At 33.7% G+C, this 21,701-nt stretch overlaps 1 protein-coding gene across 2 annotated transcripts in view; it reads right to left on the bottom strand.

Moving 5' to 3' along the window:
• The window catches only part of TOP2B (DNA topoisomerase II beta), a 62,572-nt gene that overhangs the window by 631 nt on the left and 40,240 nt on the right, over positions 1–21,701 (bottom strand). For both annotated transcript variants that reach the window (XM_028130051.2, XM_008153617.3), the window contains exons 22-35: positions 20,253–20,387; positions 19,196–19,396; positions 17,929–18,124; positions 17,693–17,784; positions 14,669–14,824; positions 14,434–14,517; positions 12,109–12,303; positions 9,651–9,795; positions 9,259–9,426; positions 7,464–7,665; positions 6,675–6,754; positions 5,463–5,573; positions 2,649–2,771; positions 747–841 (exon numbers count right to left, since the gene is read on the bottom strand). In XM_028130051.2, coding sequence (XP_027985852.2) covers positions 747–841; positions 2,649–2,771; positions 5,463–5,573; positions 6,675–6,754; positions 7,464–7,665; positions 9,259–9,426; positions 9,651–9,795; positions 12,109–12,303; positions 14,434–14,517; positions 14,669–14,824; positions 17,693–17,784; positions 17,929–18,124; positions 19,196–19,396; positions 20,253–20,387 — 1,983 coding nt within the window. The remainder of the gene's footprint in view (positions 1–746; positions 842–2,648; positions 2,772–5,462; positions 5,574–6,674; positions 6,755–7,463; positions 7,666–9,258; positions 9,427–9,650; positions 9,796–12,108; positions 12,304–14,433; positions 14,518–14,668; positions 14,825–17,692; positions 17,785–17,928; positions 18,125–19,195; positions 19,397–20,252; positions 20,388–21,701) is intronic.

The following is a 21,701-nucleotide window of genomic DNA, read 5'->3' as shown; positions in this document are numbered from 1 at the left end:
AAGGGTAAGACCAGTTACCTAATCATTTTCATGAAGGAAAAAAAAGGATTAAGTATAATAATTTGCCACCCTGGTAATCTTATATTACTTATCACCATTACTTATTTCTTTCAGAATTTATATATCACTCAGCAAATATGCACAATGACCAGATTAGTAAAAATTTAAATTGTCTAATTTGTAAGTACCTATGAATTCATGAGAGGAAAACAAGACTTATGCACAGTATGTACTGCATACTATGTTTATAAAAATGCAGAGAAGAGTCACTGAGATGGACCAGAGGTGTAGAAGAAAACTGGATGGAAGAGGTCAGTGTGAAAGCAACATAAAGCTAAAATCACCTATGTTTGCATTGAAAAATTTTAATGGACAGAGAAAAAGATGGGGACATTTGATGCTTTTCATTTACCTAATAGAGACAGTGTACTTCTGGAGAAGGGTGAGACTAATTGGGAAAATTTAAGTTAAAGATTAAATTAGCCCTGATCAAATAAAGAAATAGCCTTTATTTGGTCTGAAAACAGTAATATTTTAGACAGAGTATATAATTTATACCACACTTGATCCAAGAAATAGCCCCGATTATATCAATCTAGACTTGGATAATTCTTTACCATATACAAGTCCCCTAAGGATAAATATGCTAGGTTTAAAGTTATTCTAAGACATTCTACTAATAGTCACACTAAGCCAGTTAGGATCATCTTAAACAAAAGCAGCATTACACAGAGGCTCCCGGTTACCTTGCTGGGTGGTCTGGCTGTTTTCCTGCCGGGGTTATAATCACCTTCATTTTCAGAGCCAGATGTTTTCCTTTTCCTTGCCCCTCGGCCTTTACCTTAAAATTATACAAAAGGTTTTTTCACCCAAGGTTAAGTACAATATAAAAGGATAAAAACATTACTTCTTTGGCATCCCCTGATCTCTTAACATAAATGATGTAGAAACAATTCGTCAGCATCATTTCAGTTCTGGAGTTGACAAGACTAAAGTTTATTTCACAAATATATTTAAACTAATTGGAAGGTCCTCATGACAAATTTTAATACATAAAAGAAAATATTTGCACCTGAAAAAATCTCTTTAAAAAGTGCTTTTAAATTGTATGTGATGAAAAACAATTTAGTTTCTAATTTGCCATAGACCAGTATTTTTTTAAATGTAATACATTATAATTTATGTTAAAGGTTTAAATCCTTACTCTAAATTTAACTTACTGTACATTAGTAACAACCAATTGCAGATCCCACTTTACGTAGTACAATCTTAGAATAAAACCCTGTGTTAACGAGGAAATAATCTATCAAATGTTTATTCATTCTCAGACCTAGAATTACCACATGCAGCCTATTTTCTTTCATCTACCTAATTTCTTATTCTCATCATTGGAGGAGGAAAAGGTAATGTTTAAATGTTCTCCAGTCTAGTGATTACAGTGAATAAAAGAAAATGGAACTAAATTGCAATTCTAAGTTTTTAAAATTTCTTTAACAGCTATGACCAATTAGATTGTACTAGTAAGAAAAGATAGCCTAGATAAACTTGGGATGTCATATTTGATCAAATTAATCAATGAAATGGCACATCCTATATAATAAAAGGCTAATATGCAAATCGACCGAACGGTGGAACAACTGGTCGCTATGACACGCACTGACCACCAGGGGGAAGACACTCAACGCAGGAGCTGCCGTGACTTGGCAGCAGTGGTTCTCAGGTGATGCACCCCAAAACGAGAGAGGAGAAAACATGATTCCACTTTGGTGGTGGGTTATGTTGTTGCTGGGGCATTGTAGGACCTGAATTTGGTTTACTGCGCACTTGCATTTGCATTCCACACCCTGTACGACAGCAACTTTGCAGAGTGCCCTCTCGCACTCTGGGATCCCTCGGGGGATGTTGGAGAGCCGGTTTTGGCCCAATCCCTGCAGGCCAGGCCGAGGGATCACACCTGCCGGAGGGACCCCAATTATTCTGCAAACACCTTTTGAGCCATAGCACTGACAGCCAGGGAGGGACCATAGGAGGCTGGCTCCAAGGCGTGTCTGGCACATCACGCTGACCACCTTCTAATTAATTTCCTTTCAATGTGCACGAATCCGTGCACCGGGTCACTAGTGTATTTATAAAGGTTTCAAACCATGCACACCTTAAGTACTGACCTCCCCAATCACAATGTTTCTTTTCTACCCTGTTATTCTCTCTTGCTTCCCTGTAGGTCTGTATCCTTATCCTAACTGCCACTTTTAGAAATAAACACGATCAGTCAGTTGGATCAAAGGTTGAACAGCTACCCTTACAGAAAGTCATCTCTTACCTGACACAGCTATTTCACTTCCTAGATCAGCAAAAAGCTCTGCTCTAGGAGTCCTAGCTCCAGCCTACTCCAGTGGGTGTTACACTCTCATCTACCATTTTAATAACTACTTCCAATGAGATCACTGCATGGGGGTCTTTGAACCATACCTAGGTAGGCAAATTGCTACACTTCCCTTTGGATTAATTCAGCACTGATTCTTAGATAAATCACTTATTGAGGAGTAAAGCAATTTAAAATAAAATAGATTCACCAAGTCTTTCTAATTTGAGGAGACTAAATGTTTTCCACATGGCATGTTTGAGGGTTACACAGAAATAATCCTCACCTTTTGGTGTGGTAGTCTTCTTTGGAATGCCAAATTCTGAATCCGAGTCAGAGTTTATAGTCTCTACTTTCTTCTGTTTCGGAGTTCTCTTGGGCTTAGGCGTTGTATCTGAAGATGGTTTTCCTATTAAGCAAATTTCCATTGCTTAGATCAATATATACTTACCAACAAACCAAGCTGAAGTGAGTCCTAAAACAATGGAATTTCTTACAGCTTATATAAAATTGAGTTGCCTTAAGTAATAAAATGGTTTCTCTCCACTTGGTGCCAATGTAGAGGCAAACAATTTCTCATAGATGATAAAATGCTTTTTATTTAATTATGATGAATAATTTGCCTTTTGATAATTCAAGTGAGATGTTTTAAATAAGGGCCATTAAAATGAATTAAGCAATAACTTTTAAAAAGCAGTAAAAAATACAGTATAGTCAAGACAAAAAACTATTTGACATATGGTTATACTTGGGTTATAATTAATATGTTAAGTTCTAACTTTTAAAGCATATTATAGGAATAGAAACCGATTCACTCCTATTAAGTTGGAATTTAGACTTGGCACTTTTACATGGAAAGAAATGTGAAAATTCTAGAAAAGTAGACAAAAGCCCCAAATGAATTTTTTCAGCTTCATTTATAGTCAATGTGAAAATTACCACTAATCACTTTGGTGATTAAAATCTAATTTGAAAAAATACATATTAAATTAACCATAGATATTTCTATTAAAAAAACAAAACCTATGCTTTTATGGAAAATATATTCCCAGTTCCAATTTGAGATGCTAATAAGCCCCCTCATTAGAACAACAGGAGCCCACACTCGTGTGGCAGTGGCAGACACAGATTTTGGGACTTTTCCCCCTTTGAGCCCTCATGCTGAAATATACCACAAGAGCCATAGCAGCTGCTAGCAGAAATATAGGCTTGGATTAGCAGCATGTTCTAGGGACCACCTTTTTTCTTCAGAAGAGTTTCCAGGCTTGCAAGTGTTAATTGGCACTTTCAACTCTACTGGGCAAATAATTGTCAGACATCTGAGTACTGTGAGCAGCCTTTTGCTGTAAACTTACTGGAGCTACAGAATTTAACTTTTATAATAATTTATGTAGTCCCCTCCTAAGAGGGACATGAAGCATGCTCTCCTTGAAATGGTTTGTTGTGGAAATTGTATTTTTGAAGGAAGGTTGAGGGCTTGCTGGGGTCCCTGTATCTCCCATTCAACTGACAAGGCTAGTTCAACTACAGGTAAAACAACCAAATAGGACAAGTGTGATACGCCATCTTTGTAGTTAATGCTAAACTTTAACTCTTTAGATTAAATAAGAGTGAATAGGTTGATGAAGGAAACAGGCTGATATGTTGAAAGAACTGATATGGCTCCCAAGTTATCAGGGTTGTTATAAAATGCTAATATGAAGATAAAAAACTGAAAGGAAAATTATAGAGCCTGTCTGGATTTGAGTCCCTCAGAAGTAGACCCCACCTGATCATAAAACAAAGACAAGTATTTATTTGGGAGGTAAAGGAAAAGGAGTACAAAAGTGAGACAATGAAGAGAGGGCAGCCAGTAATGGGTAAGTTAATTCAAGCCTGTCCTCAATCTAGGAGCTTAATCTCCAGAAGAATCTCTTGCAGCCAATGTAAAAAAACATATCCCAGAGGGTCAAGAGCAGTCAGATACTTGCAGACCAGCTTTCCTCAATCACAGAGGTGGCTGCGTGGGGAAATGTTAATATTCCAGCATAGCAAAAGACAGTCCCGAGGCAAAGAAATATAGACATGCCTCATATGCACTGAAGTGGGAAGGGAAGGGCACCCAATTTCTCACTAGTACATTCAGAATAAGTAGGGACTTTTGTTGTTGTTCTGTTACATCTAATACATGTGTTTCTACAATAGTGTTGTCTATTGTGTATTTTTTAAGATCCTGAAGGGACAGTCCATACTGTTTACTTGCTGTGGAAGTAGCAATTATCTTTTAAACACAAAGCACTAATACCTTTTTAAAAATACCAAGGTATGTACCTTAGTATTAGTAACAGATTCATGAATCAACTTAGTGTTTCATAGATAATCTTAAGGCTATGGAAAAGAAAGACATTCTGTGACTCAAAGAAAAAGAGGACCCCAACTGAACTAAACATATTCCACATAGAGGAATTAGGGCATGACCTGCATAGATAACACAGGCTACTAGCAAAATAAAATTTAAATATTCTTTACTATCTATACTATCTTTAGTATCAATGTATGGGATTATTTTATTACTAGAGGCCCAGTGCACGAAATTCATGCACAGGTATGGTCCCTAGGTCTGGCAGGCAATTAAGGTGGGAGGGAGAGGGAGAAAAACATTGATATGAGAGAGAAACATTGATTGGTTGCCTAGGTTGGGGCCTTCCAGCTGCCAACCTAGGCCTTCTTTCTGACTGTCAGCCTGGGCCTCCCTTCCCCAGCTGCTGGCTGCCGGCCAGGGTCTTCCTTCGTTCTGCACCGCCCCCTGGTGGACAACGTACATCATAGCAAAAGTCTTTATTAAGACTTTTCAGTACTACATTTAAATTATCTCCCATGGGGATAATTTGCATATTAGGCTTTTATATATATAGATAATTATTATAATTACAGTCTTAAAATCATTGCTAATTACCTCACATGGTTAGAAAACAAGAGGGATTCTCCTTATACACATTTATACTTGACAACTATAGCCTAGTGAAGTCCTAGTGCAACTAGTTTCAATTTACATTAAATTTCCTTTAACATCAACTACATGGTTATGCAATGCTTACAAAAATCAAATATAAGTACATACCCTTTTTAGCAGCTGCTGTTTTACTTGGAACTTTATCTATTTGTTTCAGACCAAATGATGGTGAAAAAACAGAAGCAGAATCTTCTTCATTACTGTCAAATTTAGCTGAATCTAAAAATTAAAGCTTTTTTTCAGTAGAGATTCTGTAAAGACCACTTAATAATTAAACTTTGATTCTTTTTATTGATGATTTCTCTTTAGCTAGGTAATTGATCTTACAAGTTTCTATTCTGTGATCTTATAATCCACAATATACAAATGGCTGAAAATAAAAAATATAGCATATTTCAAAAATGTTAACTGTTTTAAAACAGTAGAGAAATGCATAATGAATTTTTTAATAGCCCCAAAGGCTAATCATTTAAAAGTTAACTGACCAATTCAAAAATAAATACTAATGATTTATTTTAAATGCTATTAACCATTTCAAGAATTAAAGTAATAATGATCAAATCTAAGAGAGTAGTAAGTATATCTATCTAGCCCTGACCAGTGCTGCTCAGTGATTAGAACATTGGCCCGTGCGCCAAAGGACTGCGGGTTCAATTCAGTTCAAGGGCATGTTCCTGGATTGCAGGTTCAATCCCAGGCCTGGGCATGTTTGGGAGGCCACCAATTGATGCATGTCTCTCTCCTTTCTACTCTCTCTAAAAGTCAATGCAAAAATATATCCTCTGGTGAGGATTAACAACAACAAAAAAGTGCAAATCTATCTATATGTACAGAGCATGTACAAGATCTATGTGTATTAAAAAATTCAAGACAGACAGTTCAGTCTAACCAGATTGTTTTGACCTTAAAAATTCCGCACACAAAAATACGGGGCATAAAAAATATACACCCTGATTAAATTTGCTTCTAGGGTTTAGTAAAACAAATCTGTACATTGCTACCCTTGTAACTTTTTACAAAACTATCATGTATACATTCATGTTGCCATGAAAAGATTTCACTCACACCGGTTAGCATCTGCCTATCTACCTAAGTGCTTCCATAATGCCTACTTTGACCAAAGAGGTGGGAATCACCTCAGGAAAAGTAAATAAACCTTATTACATTGAGAAAAATGTTAAAAAGAATGTTAAGATATCTGGTCATAAAAACATCCTGAAATTAAATCATGACCTAATGAGTTATCTACTGTTTCTTTTTCTTCCCCACTAAATCACAGCAATAATATAAGTAGCCAGTGAAAAGACTAAATGAACATACCATCTTCTGACTTTTGAGAGTATGAAGGAAATGAGAAGAGATTCCCAAAATCCTGAGGTTTTTTGTCATGTGAAGATTTTCTGTTAGAAAAAAAAATTAAACACCACAATATAATTTTAATATCTGGTTTCAACCTTGATAAATTATATATAGTATATGCTGCAAGATTATAATCATAGAACAAAAGATTGTTCTCTCATTTGTTTCTAATATTCACAAGAGTAGGCAATAATCCTATTTTTTATCCTAGACTGCATGTGGTAAAATACTTCCTTAAAAAATCTTAAATAGCTCATACACTTCACATCCTACATGTTAGTCATGTTAGTATTGAGACTCATCAGAAGCAAGAAAAATCAAGGTCAAAATTAGGAAAGAAAACTAAACTTCCCATCTCTAAAGATTTATTAACTACTATGTCCCACAGGCCTGCTGCCAATTTTTGTAAATAAAGTTTTACTGGAACACAGCACACTTGTTCTTTTACATATTGTTTATGGCTGTTTTCTTCCTACAACAGCAAGACTGAATAGTAGTGGCAGAGATCATATGGTCTGCAAAGCCTAAAATATTTATTATTGAGCCCTTTATGGAACAAATTTTGCCAATCTATGTTCTAAAACTATAGCAAGTTATGTCAACAGCTGCAATATTAACCAAATTTACTGCTTCATGAAGAGGACCTTACCTAGAATAACATTTTCTTAGCCAGAGCTTACTGTAAGATCTTTGATGGATGCCTAATCAAACTGTACCATACAACTGAGTAGCAGTTGCTTCATTACTTACTCTGGAGTAGCTTTTGATTTGGCTGGTGAAAATGTATATTCATCTTTATCTAGGCCATCTGAAGGAACAAATTCATCTTCCTCATCATTTGTTATGGGAGATGCTTTAACTTTTAATTCCTCTAAGTCATTATTGTCATCGTCGTCATCAGCATCATCATCCTCTTCTTCTGAGAAATCAAATGTGTACTTAGGCCTCTCAGCTAGGAGGAAAGTGAAAGTTAATGTTATAATCAAATCCAGCTTTATCCACATAAAATATTATGAGTAACACATTTGAAAAATATTCCAATTATCTCTAAAAACACTCGAGAGAAAAAAAGAGATAAGCATTTAGAGAATAAACGCCAATAATTTTGCCTCAGTTGTTTTGATAGTGTTAATATCTATCTTGTAATTCTCAGGAGGCTATGGGGTAGTAATAATGCTGCGTATATTAGCAGAGCATAAACTGATGAGATTAATTTTTAGAATAATACTAATATTACTTAAAAACAGGAAAGTAGTTATTATGGTCAATGTAAAAGTGACTATGAATATAAGATTTCCCATTTCTGCAATTATAAAACACAATGTTTACAGGTCTTTAAAAGTACAAATCTTTCTCTTAACTGTTTTCACAAAACTATCTTCTATTCATGGTAGTTTTACTACAAAATAACAGAGATCATAATTTTTCAGATGAATAAGAAAAAGTAGAGGCAAGATCTCAATATATTAGCAAGATAATGATATAATGTATTAAAAAGTATCTGCTATGGGAAAAGGCACATTGGTATACTACAAATAAGTTTTATTATAATTTCTAGTATATGCTATGAAATAAAATTTTAAAATCATTTGGATACTGTAGAAGTTTTTACTTCATTCCAGATATATGAAAAAAACATAATTTGAATAAACTAATTTTCAAGGAATTTAAGTTGCACATTGTAAAAATCCAAATATATTGCACTTATACACATTAGGAAAAGAAATTCAATCACTTTGTAATTAGAAAACCAAAAAATATAAGGCCTGAGATGTAATTTAAAAAGTATCTCCCAAAGGCATAACAACCATAATGCTCTATAATTTATTTTACATAAATTAGGTAGGACTTAAATTTTGAAAAGAATCTATAAAATAGGACATGTATCAGTTTTAAATTATTTGAAAACTTCAAGTTAATGAATATTCAGACATGATAAAATCACATGCTTAACGACAATATATATAATAAAAAAATGGAAATCTGCAGCCTAACTATGACTGCAATTATCTAAATTATGCCAAGTGACTGGAATCAGACTCCCTTAGAGATACAAGGAACAGACAACTAAACAAAAACAAAACTATGAAGTACTACTATTGACCCACCACTCTTGGGATACTACCAAAATACTTTTTTTCTTTTAACCAAGATCTTCAAACTATTGATAAAATATAATAAACATCAGTAAGAAAACAATATGACTTTGGGTGGTGGGCACACAATGCAATATACAGATCATATATCATAGAAATGTACACTTCAAACCTATATAATCTTATTAACCAATGTCACCCCAATAAATTTAATAGAAACTATAAAAGAAAACATGATTCATTTTAGAGAAATTTGTTTTATGTCCAACTTTGCTAGAAAAATCATTATGTAAGGAAATTTCTGTCTTCTTGAACTATAACTTCTGAAAAACTAATCGTTTAGCCCTTTAGTTATATTGGTAACACTAACAATACCAACTTATATGAGTAACACTAACTTGGTCGAACTATAATATACAGTAAAATGAATATAAAATGTATCACAATACCAGCTGCTCTCCTAAGCAAAGAATCTCTTGGAATAACCACAGGTTCTGTTTCTTCCAAGTCACTTTCTGACTTGGATTCATCATCTGACCAAGGATTCCGTTTCTTCACTTTCTTTGCACTAGGTTTGCCAGATGATGTAGATGCTTTTCTTTTTCTCACCCTGGTACCTAAAACCAAAAGAACTACAATGATACATGTCTCAACACTTATACAAATGTCATTAGCAAAAATAAAACTGTTATAATGAAAAGTTCATTATAAAATAACAAAAGTTGATGAACATTGGAGATATTACTTAAACTATTAGAAAAAAAGCACAATCAAAAGAATCCAGTAATACTTTATATATACAGATTTTTTTCACACACAAAAATTCTTTAAAAATCCTCACCAGGCTCCTTTTTCTCCCTTTTGGGTTTGGGACCTTTATTTATAGGCACTGCCTGGATCAGTGCTTCTTCTCCTGTGCCTTCTACTGGTGTTCCACTGAATTCTTCATCACATTCCACTTTTACTGCTGTAGTATCAAGATCACCCTACACATTAAAAAAAAAAAAAAATCAAACCATGAATAAAATGGAAGTTAAATTAATACTATGTACTTTAGAGATACATTTCCAGCCAATATATTGCTTCTTCATATTAGGTGAGTAAAAAAAATAAAATGTAACTCATTGAGGTCTTAACAGATAACTTTGATCAGACCATATTTTACTTTATGGTATTGCTTACCACGCTAATCTTCTGATACGCACCATGATATGACATCTACTTAAAAGCAACCATAAAAAAATAAGAAGGCCGCTTTTGGTTATACATGGGACATTAAGACCAATAGTTAAGTACACCAAAAGTTACCTGCAAAGTAAGTTGCTATAGTTCTGGTCTCTATATACTAGAAAATAATCTTCAGATTGAGGGAAAATAAGCAACACAAGTCATGCACTGCTAGGCATTGTAAGACAAGGTCCTCTGACTCTAAGATTATTGAGAGAGAGAGGACACAGTCATTACAATACAAATAAATATACAAGGAGATATAACAGTGACCCATAGGGAGGAGGAGCAACTCTGCCTAGGGCAAGGTCAGGGAAGACTCCGTGAGGGGCATTTCTGATTGGGTTTTGAAGTAATCATGTTTGCCAGGTGAGAAGAAAGGAAGGAAGAGCATCCTGGCAAAAGACACAGGTGCATGAATCACCACATTATTTAGAAAATTACTAATAGTCTGCTAGGATTCAAGGCAAGGCAAGAGGAAAGATTAGTCATTCAGAAACACAGGGAGGCATGCAGGGGCTAAATCACTGTGTACAGGAGTCTGTGTGTATTTAGTGGGGAGTCACTGAAAACTTTTAAGCATTTGTATAATAATCAGACTTACTTTTGGAAATATTACTCTAGTAGTAAGAGATTACAAAATCCTCCTGCCACAGAAACGAAGTGGAAAAAGGTAGAAGTCCTGATTAGATGACTACAGATAGGAAGACTAGTGAAGAGGACCCCTTTAAATTATCTCAGAGAAAACATCAAATCCTAAGACAGTGCTAATGGGAATCGAGATAAGGAGATAGATTTCAGAACTGCTTCATAAGAAGTCATTGTGATTTAGTTACTGATTATATGGAAAAATTCCCAAGTTTTTTACTTATGTTAGTGATGGCTGATAGTGCCAGTAACTGAGATAAAGTACAGTGGTGGAAAGGGTGGTTTTGAAATCAGGGTAAGTCCAGTTTCAGAAATGCTGAGTTTGAGGGGCTTTGGGCATTCAAATAGCTATAGTAGCTTGGCACTCCTGAGAAGCTTAGGGACATAGATTTAAGAGTCACTGTATGAGTGGGAAAAGCTCTGGGCATAGATTATGTTACTCGAGAGAACTATGTAAGGTGAAGAGAACAGTGCTGAGAACTAAACCTGACAAACACCAACTAAAGAGGAGAGGAGACATTTCCCTAAGGAGAAAGCAAGTGCATGTTTACATTAACCTGTGTGTGATAGGGAGCCAGGTTAAGAGAGAAGCAGTAGAGACCTCAGTTTATTAGAACAATAGAAGAGAGTGATCTCTCTGATATCACAGTGCTTCTAAACTTCGAATCTTAGCTCTGTACAGAAAACGCACCAATCTCTCACTCCAGCTCTTAGGCTCATTTTCCAAGCTCTAATTACACTGTTGGGCACATCTATCTATCTATCTATCTATCTATCTATCTATCATCTATCACCTGAGTTCTAAAATCAATATGTCCAGAAAAATTAGCTTCTCTCTTTCAGAACATCATGCCCTCCTCTTTCCTCCACTCTGAACAATATTCTCAATGTTTCCTTCTTCTAGCTAACTCTTGCCCATATGTTGGAGGGTGTAAGTCTCATACTTTTAAATCCTCAATAGTACCAATCAATGCCAATGACATAAGATGTAATTGATGACTTTTTAACTAATAGTAAAAACAAATAAATAGTAAAACATGATAGCTTATTTTAATAGCCAAACAAATCCTTTTCCACTGTAAAACTTTCTTAATTGGTCATGATATAGTAATAAAGTTTATATTTTAAATTTAATATATATTTTTTGTTATTCCATGATTTTCATTTAGAATGCTGCTGAGTATTTCTATCTCTCACTTTAAAAAATGAAATCAAGTAGGTAACTCTTTACATATGTGGTTCCTTGACTAATGTTTTCCTTCTTTGGGTTAACTGCTATCATTAGAACAAATGATTTCCCATCACAAGTGAATATATTAGAAACAAGAAAAGCATTATTTAAGCAAATAGTGAATTAAAATACATATATACATCATTATGGAGGTGGAGTCTACCAATGAGCTAAAACAAGAGATATGTCATACCTTTTTCTTCTTCAGCAACTTTTTGCTAGCATCTGCCTTCATAGCAGTAATTTCGGGAACTATCCTCCTGCCATAAGGTGAGGGCATTGTCTCTTCCAATTGAAGTTTCTTCACCTTAGGTTTGCCAACTTTACCTTTTATTGCTTTTCCGGCCATTCCGGCCATTAAATCTTCTCGTTCTTGCGCTTCCACTTTCTGAAATATAATTATAAAGGAGGCAGAGTGAGAACAGGTGCATACATTACATTAGGAAAGATAATACCTACTGCATAAAAAATTAAAACTAATTTTATTCACTCAGTAGGAATAAAAGCTTTCCTTTCAAGTGATCTAAGATAAAGTAATGGGAAAAGTAATAATTCTAAGTAGAAGACCTGGGTTGTAGTCCCAAGTCTATCTAGCTTCTTTTTTTTTTTTTTTTAATATATTTTATTGATTTTTTACAGAGAGGAAGGGAGAGGTACAGAGAGCCAGAAACATTGATGAGAGAGAAACATCGACCAGCCGCCTCCTGCACACCTCCCATCGGGGATGTGCCCGCAACCAAGGCACATGCCCTTGACCAGAATCGAACCTGGGACCCTTGAGTCCGCAGACCGACGCTCTATCCATTGAGCCAAACCGGTTTTGGCTCTAGCTTCTTATTTGTAGTACAAAAGGGTAGTAAATAAATGACCTACATGGTCTCCTCCAATTCTAGGACCCTATGTTGTATTATGAAATCAAGACTTCTGATGATGTGCTATCATCAGAATTCTAGCAAATCATACAAAAAGGAAGTTATGTTAAATATGAAGTTATTCTTTACTATAGCAGAAAAAAACTGTTCATAAATAAAGTCAGAAAGTATGAAAATTAAAAAGGCCATCTTAATCTTTTGAAGAGTTAAGAAATCCTTGTAACATGATAGCTTAACAGAAATAACATAAGCTTTGAAATCAGACAAATCTCGATTTCAATCTTAGCTCTTCCACTTATTAGCTATAAATCCTTGGTAAATAACTCATAAAGCACCTACTATGTGCTAGACTTTAAAAATCATGTGACCCCCATTTTATGGATAAGGAAACTGGGACACTGAGAGGATAAGTAATTGCTCTTAAGCATAATGATATAATCCCTCTCTAAGCCAGTTACTTAACCTCTCTAAGCTTCAGGATCTTCATCTATATAACAGGTTAATAATAAATAACCTCTCTCATTTGTTTTGGTGGTGGAGTCATTCTGAGGATTACAGTGCCAACATAGAATAGAGATTCAATTAGTTTTATCATTAGATCTTAAATGACACTAATCAACATGAAAATTAATTCTAAATATTTTCAATGTAACAAAACCATATCCAAAATAAATTCATTGTTTGGACCTACTTTGCTATCAAATAATAAAATAAGGTGACAGATTAAAAGTGAAAGAGCAGTATTATTCACTGGGATTGTTTTGAGTGGTGCCTTTTCAATAATAAGGACATTTATAGGCATAACCACAAAAAGTTTTCTATGTGTCATGTTAATAGTCAGTGACCAAATTTAAAGCAATTATTAGAATTCATTAATATATATATATATCACATAAATAATAATAAATAGTAATTACCTTGTGCTACTCAAAATCAGATGATCATATTGCTACATAAATTTGATTCTAAAATATTACTTAATTGCTTAAAAACAAATTGGCCAATTTTATATCTTTCTCTACATTTTTATTTTTTTAATTAGAATTCTACCTGGAAAATAATAAGTTACAACAAAAACTATTAATTTTTTTCTGTTATAAGCCCAAAGAGACCATCATTCTATTTTTCTGAAAATCAAAGTATCTATATCCTATCATATATACATGATAACTGCTCTTTGGAGGAAAAACATTAAACTGAATCAAGCTAATTTGAAGTCAGTTAATAAAATGTTTAACTGGTAGAAAGTATTAGTATTTAATTTAATCTAAATTTCAACCCCATACCTTTATATATTCATTCATACCAGACATAACTTTTCTTTGTAACTTCATAGAAGCTTAATCCTAATGCAGCTTATACACACATTAACCTCACAGAGTTAAAGGAAATTGAGATAATTAAAAAGAATTTTCATTCTGGTTTCATGAATATTACTTTCCTAAATATGTCTTAACCAGAGGCTTGATGCACGAAATTCGTGCAAGGGCCTTGGCCCCGACCCCCACCCACCACCACCACCGAGGCCCCTGCCCATCACCATGGCCCCTGCCCGCTGCAGCTTTTTCGGGAAGGAAGGACGTCTGGAAGGACATCCGGTCTAATTAGATTATACTTTTATTATTATAGATAGAGACTTAACCTACGTCCAGTTCTTCAACAAATGCTGCTAAATCTTCTTTCCATAGATCTGAAGGAGATTTTCTTTTAAGATCATTGACCTCTCGCCCCTATGATAAAAAGTAGTATGATTTTAAACATCTGATAATAGAAAAAAATGTATAAACGGTAAACCAAAATATATCTTTTTGAAAAAAGAAAAACAAAGATATGTATAGCACTGAAATAGTTTCAAATTATTTAACCCACGAAAGTTCATACTTTTGAATCTCTCTGTTTAATCAGTTCTTCAACTTTTTCTTTAGTAAGAGACCACAGAGACATATTTAAAATATAATTAAAATCAGGGCCTGAAGGAGTTCCTGAATCAGAGGAACTATCATCATGCTGGTTTTGTGTTTCTTCCTCTTCTGTTGCCTGTAAAAAATAATAAACTTTGTATTAAAGTCCTTTATAGCATCAAATCATTGTTGAATTTTATTGAATACGGATTTAAAATTCCATTAATGCTATATTCTTAGTGCTACATCTTCAGTTAGTGGAGTTATTTTAGATTATCTGCACAATTACCTAAAAATATATTCCCTATAAAAAGCCTGAATGTTCTAAAAATGTATAATAAAGTCTTGAAAAGGAGTGGTATATTCAGTCCCTATTCATCCAGGAATATGATAAAAAATTAACTGTATTGCCCATGCACTATAATTCACAAAATGAAAAGACACAAAATTAATAGCGTGGAACTAAAGTTTTATCACTGCATCTTGTCAGATTTTTATATCAGTGAGTGAATGAACAATTTGAAACCCAAAATAAATGTCACTTGTGAAAAATGTTTTACAGTTATACTAAATATGCTAAGGTATAGTCAACTCTCTAAGGATGAATTCTTTATAAAAATTCTCTAAAGCAAGACTAGTCATGTAAGGACTAAGAAAATTCACTTAAGAATTTCAGAGCTGTTGAGTGAGAGTCTGAATTATGAGGGCTATTCTAAAGTTTGACTCATAAGGTCTTCTTCACAAGAAAGGATTACAATAAAAAATCCTCATGTTAATACCAAATTTCAAAATCCAATGAATTTAATAGAAATTGTGGGTGACATTATCTTTAAATCTTTTTAAATAATAACAGCCATTACATAAAACTGCATCTAAATTGTTTAAGGCACTCAAGATAATTAAAAATGACTGAGTTAACCATGACAATCCATTAAACAAAAAGTTCACTTTTGGTAACCAAAAGAGAAAAAAAAAAGTTTTTACAATTTAATTTAAAATGTTCAGTAAAATAATACATATAAACAAAGTCAAGTTTAAGTAAATATACTTTAGAAACAAAAGGATAAAAGAAAAAAATTGCAAAGCAAGATGCCGCATTACATAAACAAAACTGTAAAATTAAGCAACAGCAGCCAAATAAGGAATACTGTTGTTCAGCTGATAGATCATTAATGGGTACCTAGATAACTTGTGATAAGTTTAAAAAATTCATCATGAAACAGTGTGCTGCTATGGAATATTTAGGTTGTTACACTACTAAAAAATACTATCAGAGTGTCATAAAATCCTGTTTAGACCCATACTTTACAAAGTATATTTGCTCTAGGTTTTGATGACATGAGTATTATTTGTTAGCGAGCACTCTAAAATATGTTTATCTATCATTGTTAACATGAAGGTGACTAAGGATACTTTCAGAAATTAAAATATAAATAAACTTTTCAAGTTTCAATGACCAAATTGTACTATGATTTTGAAAAAAAATACTATAATCTTCTAATTGTCTGTTTTATAATTCTCTCTCATCCAAATTCTACACAATAGGACAGACTTGTAAAGGTGCTCCTTTTGTTACCTGAACCCACAAATGGAACCCACAAAATGAACCCATGACCAAGATGCTGAGCAAATTCTGATGGTGGCAATGAATTATTAAAACCAAGTACTAGGTTTTATCTATGAAGTCTATTTCCAACAGAAAGGCATTCTCAAACTCTAAACACATATCTTTTAAAACTAAGCATTAAACTCATTAGCTCACTAGTTGAATTTTTTTTTATGACACAGTTTAAACTAACAGTGATACAGAAGGGCAAATTAGTATATAAACTGTAATTTGGGGGTTACAAATGCAGTAAAACACATTGAAAGGAAAGCAAAATGCTTGTTGGGTTATCTTAATTCTGAATGCTCCCCATCTTATCCTACCCCTTTTTCCTCAAATGATGAATAAGCCTATTATCTTAATATGATGATTTGCAAAATATATAATGTATTCAAATTTTCTCATTCTAATATATAGCATTCTATTATCTGTTCAAAATTGAAAAAAGCTATAATAGTGTAAATGAAAGCAGCATTTCAATACAGTTTGATGAAAAATCTGAAAAACATTATGGTTGAGAACTCATAAGTATAGGGAAGTTTTAAGTTTCAGTTCCAGTTACGTCACATAATTATAACTGTATTTTAAAGATGCTAACATCAATATCATATGTACACAATAGTCTAAGTATAAAAAAATTAATCATTTCCAATTTTCTTCCTTTTGTACATTTGTGTTCTCAACAACAATGTTGTATTGCCTTTCTAAAATTTTCCTTTAATTATGCAAGACAGCAAGAAACTAATTCTTGAGGGGAATCTCTAAGTTCAATATTCCATTCACTGAACTAATATTAGTACTTTATAATCTGAAATGGACAATTTAATTAAGACATCAGACTTTTAATCTCAAGTTCCAGAGTTTAAATCTCCAGCCAAAGATCTAAGCACAGGACAGAATACAGATGGTGCTCGATAAATACTATAATATCGAACATTTTGTCTCTACTCTTCCCAGAAAAAATTGAAACCAGATCAAGTGAATGGTGACTGGATAACGATGCTGTGACCAGAGAATGACCAGTGTAAACTTATTTATGTACTACCAGTATATTTCCCAGATAATATGCATGCAGCTCACAAAAACCACCACCATAACTGACACCCTTTAATGGCAGGCTCAGAAAAAAGGCCAAGGAGACTGAGCTACCTTCTCACACCTGGAGTCATTTCTCCAGGCCCTGGTTGAGTCACACTGGCAAAGTGCTTTGTGGTGGGTGTGCACTGCAAATTCCTGTACTGTATCTGTTCTGTGGATAAACAGAAGACTTCAGTCTCCAAACAGACAACTTAACACCTTAAGCAGTACTAAATTTAAATTTTAAGGGTTGGGTTTTTTGTTTGTTTTGGAATTTGCTTTTAAAAGCTTCTCTGAATGTCTTGTTCTGCAAATGATTACCTTTTCTTGTGCTTCTTTCCAGGCTTTCACTGGGTCAGATTCATAACCTCTCTGGACTAACATTTGAATCAAATCTTTCTTTGACCTATTCTCTATGTGAGGGAAAAATAAAGTTAGGATCAAGAAAAGAGATTCAATTTGTATTTGTTTATATTCTACTGATAAAAATGTCTTCTATTTAACAAAGAATTTTTCCATTTTAACTAATGTTCAAATTTTTAAAAGTTGTTTCTTACCTATAGTAATTTTCCCTTGTATCTTCTCTAAAATGAAACGAGCTTGATTGTTAAGCTTTGTAGATTCTGCTCCCAACATCCCTACAAGCCACTCCTTACGTAAACCATAATAACTTAATCGTAAATCAAAGAATTCTTTCAAAATGTCTTGCACAGTTTCATATTTCTTCAGACATCCCATATGATCAAAGAGTACCTAATAAGCAAAGCACAAAATTTTTGAAGATTACATAAATCTGTACTGGTATTTTTAACTTATGTGGTATCTACAGTATTTAAAATCATAATACACTTATTTAAACACACACCACCACTAAAAGCCAAAACTATTAAGTACATTTCTGTAAATATTCCTTTAGTGACTCTAAGAAACTGATGAACTCAATTCTCTCAAAACTGTGAAAATATTTTAAATAGAAATAATTTTGAAAGATAAATATAGGTTCTTTAAAAAGGTTCTTACTTAATGTGGCTATAAAACCACCTAAGAAAAACATTTTTCCAACTACAAGTAAACATATTCTATCTCTAAGTTTAAATTTGTTAAATTTTTTCCAACTAAAAATAAACATATTCTATCTCTAAATTTAAAATTTTTAAATCTACAAGTTCTCTCTCCTATATACTCAATAGATGTTCATTTGCCTCTCTGTTTTTATAATTGTGATATAATTCACCCAAATTTCCTCAATTTTTTTTTAAATTTTATTTCTTCTCTATCCTTTTTCTTCTTTTTTCTGTCAGCTTTTCTTGACATTTTTTATGGTACTCTTTCTCAGACACTGTACAATTGCTGGATTTTTTCTTTTACTCTTCTTTAAATCTAAAAGCTAATTGGAATGGATGGGGATGGAACAAGGGTAATCATACATATTAACTTCCTATCTTCCTCTGCAACTATATAAAAACACAAATACACAAGTTTAATAGGGCAGATTGGAGTTATGAGGAGGTAAGAACTTCATAATTAAAATGCTAATGGAGACAAGCATAAGGCAGAGGAAAAGCCTGCAACAATCACTCTCATAACTAACTTTTAGTCAGTATGTGCATCCTAAATGTTCAAGCCCAAATGCACAAATGCACAGTTGGGATTAAGAGTAGTAGATAACAGTAGAGGAAAAGAAATAAATGTACAGCAAATGTATGGGGGGAGAAGAGGGAACTGTATTCAGAGTTAACTATAGCCACTCACATCATGAAACCAATTACAAAAATGCAACATATAGCATGCGAGAAAAGTTAAATAGTACATCTTAATAGTTACCATGGAATTACAAGTAAGAGTAGTTTGGAGTTTAAAAACTTTGTGCAATCCAGCAGCTTCTGCTTGTGCTAGTTTCTCTTCAGTCATTTTCACCACAAATTTCACAGTTGTATCAGTATGATATTCTTTATAATCAGAAATTAATGCTGGTGTTTTATCTGTTCCATTTAGCATAGGTTCTAAAACCTGTTCTTTGTATACCTATAAAAGATTTAACAATAAGTAATGCTTTTCATGACACACTCATGTTCTCATACCATAAGACATGTAATTTTTAAACAATTCTCAGTTCCTGTGGGGAAGGAGAGGGAGGGAAACCTCCATCACTGTCATCTCATGCCCAGTCACTATAGAAGACAGTATATGGGAATCTCAATAGTGAAAGAAGATATGCAAGGTAATGGTTCTGATCTGCTAATACTCCACAGGGCAAGGGAAAGGCTGAGGGTATAAAGACAATGACATCAACTAGAACTGACAAGAGATGACATGCATATCTTTAGATTTATAACAGTTGATACTGACATGAATTTATTGGCCATATTTATAAGGGTTCACAACTATTTCTTACATACTCTTCTACTCATTTCAAGATAGACAAATGGTCTCTTTAAAAGGTAGCTTAAGCCTAGCTTTCCTAGTGGTTGAGCTTGGACCTATGAACCAGGAGGTCGCAGTTCGATTCCCGGGTAAGGGCATATGCCTGGGTTACAGGCTTAATCCCCATTGTGGGGCGTGCGGGAGGCAGCCAATCAGTGACTCTCTCTCCTCATTGATGTTTCTATCTCTCTCTCCTTCTCCCTTCCTCTCTGAAATCAATAAAAATATTTTTTTTAATATCTAAATGTTGAATAACTTAAGCTAAGTTAAAAAAACTTTTAACTTACATTTAAATTTTCAAAGCACAAATTCAATAGAATGGGTCAAAAATGTATACAGGAATTTTAAAACACTATACAGACTTGGGGCAAACAAAGATGGAATCATGCATATTCTTACCAGAAAGAACTACTTAATGCAATCCCTCTTCACAGGCAGCTCACATACTTATACTAACCTGTGTCCAAGTCCTAACTGGAAGCTCTGTAATCTCTACTGTGTTTCTATCCACCACAAAAATTTCACCACTGACTGCATATTGGTTCTGACCAAGTTCTTGGATGGTTCCTTTAAAGTTTTTGTAGTTTGGAAGCTGCAGAGAAAAATAAAAATAACTTAAAGCTCTGACTTCTGTCCTATGTGCCAATACCACATTTGAATGCCTCTAAGTCTGTGGTCTACTGCTTCTGACAGATGAGCATGACTGAAACTCAATTCCTCATCCTCCAAAGTCCCTCTCCAAATTTAAAAAAAAAAAAAAATCACTCAGTCTTGAATTCACAGCTTCCGTTAAAATAATCTATCCCCCAATCGCAAAACCTTAGAATCATCTTTCTTAGTCTTCCTCGAATAGTACTTTTTATCCTCCAGCTTATTGTCTCCGCGCCTCCTTTTCCCCTAGATTAATAACCCTTTCATTTCCAACTGCTTGGACATAACTTTGAAAGCCTTCCACAGTCTTTACCCAATCTAACACTCTACCTTTTCTCCAATGATTTGCCTTCCAGACCACTACTCTTCTTCCACATTTTGCTTGAATATTTTGAATATTCTTTACTTTCACTCACTCTATCCAGCAGCCCTAACACATATTCAGCTCCACACATCTCATTCATTTATATAAATGTTACTCATCTTTCTCAGCCTAATTACAAGTGCTCTCTCTCCCTCTTTTTAAAATTGATATTTGTTATATCACTAAGAAGTTGGGCATGTAGCACAGGAGATTTCTTCTGGCACACTGAGCAACTATCTTTTGTCCCTGCAAACTTCATGCCTCAATGTCTTGTCTTGACAATAGATGATCTTTTTGAAGACAAAGATTACAGTTTTTTCTCTCACCACTTAGCACATCGTCTCAAAGATAGACAAATTAGTGGATAGATAGAAACATATTGGTAAATAAATAGATATATTAGATACACAAGAAGCACTGGTCAAATACATGGACTAAAATACCCTAAAATGTATCTGAAAGGATGAAAATAAACACTATAATCATAAAGTAGTTTGATGACTTCTGTTATAAATATTTTTTGGTAATATAAAGTATTTAAGGGGGAAAACATTTTGAGTAAGCATGAGTAAATCATACACATAATCTAATTTTTGTTTTGTTTTAGAATACAAAAATGAATAAAACTTGGTGAGAAATACATTAAAATATTAAGTTTGTTTCTACATGGTGGGTTTACTAAGTACATTTTCCTCTTTGCTTATTTATATTTTCTACAATGAGCACTACCATTTTGTTAAAAAAAAATACAAAATACCTTTAAGTATCATGAGAGAAAAAAAAATTTCCAGATGATTTTAAATCATGTGGAAGAGTGATAGACACTTTCTTGAGAGGTTTCTCTTAAGTGGCGTTTTGGGGAAGAACTAAACACAGTGAATGGTATAAGAA

This window comes from Eptesicus fuscus, chromosome 18, assembly GCF_027574615.1.
Source record: "Eptesicus fuscus isolate TK198812 chromosome 18, DD_ASM_mEF_20220401, whole genome shotgun sequence".
NCBI lineage: Eukaryota > Metazoa > Chordata > Mammalia > Chiroptera > Vespertilionidae > Eptesicus > Eptesicus fuscus.
The sequence above is the reverse complement of the archived record's forward strand: the minus strand, read 5'-3'. Positions and strand labels throughout refer to the sequence as shown.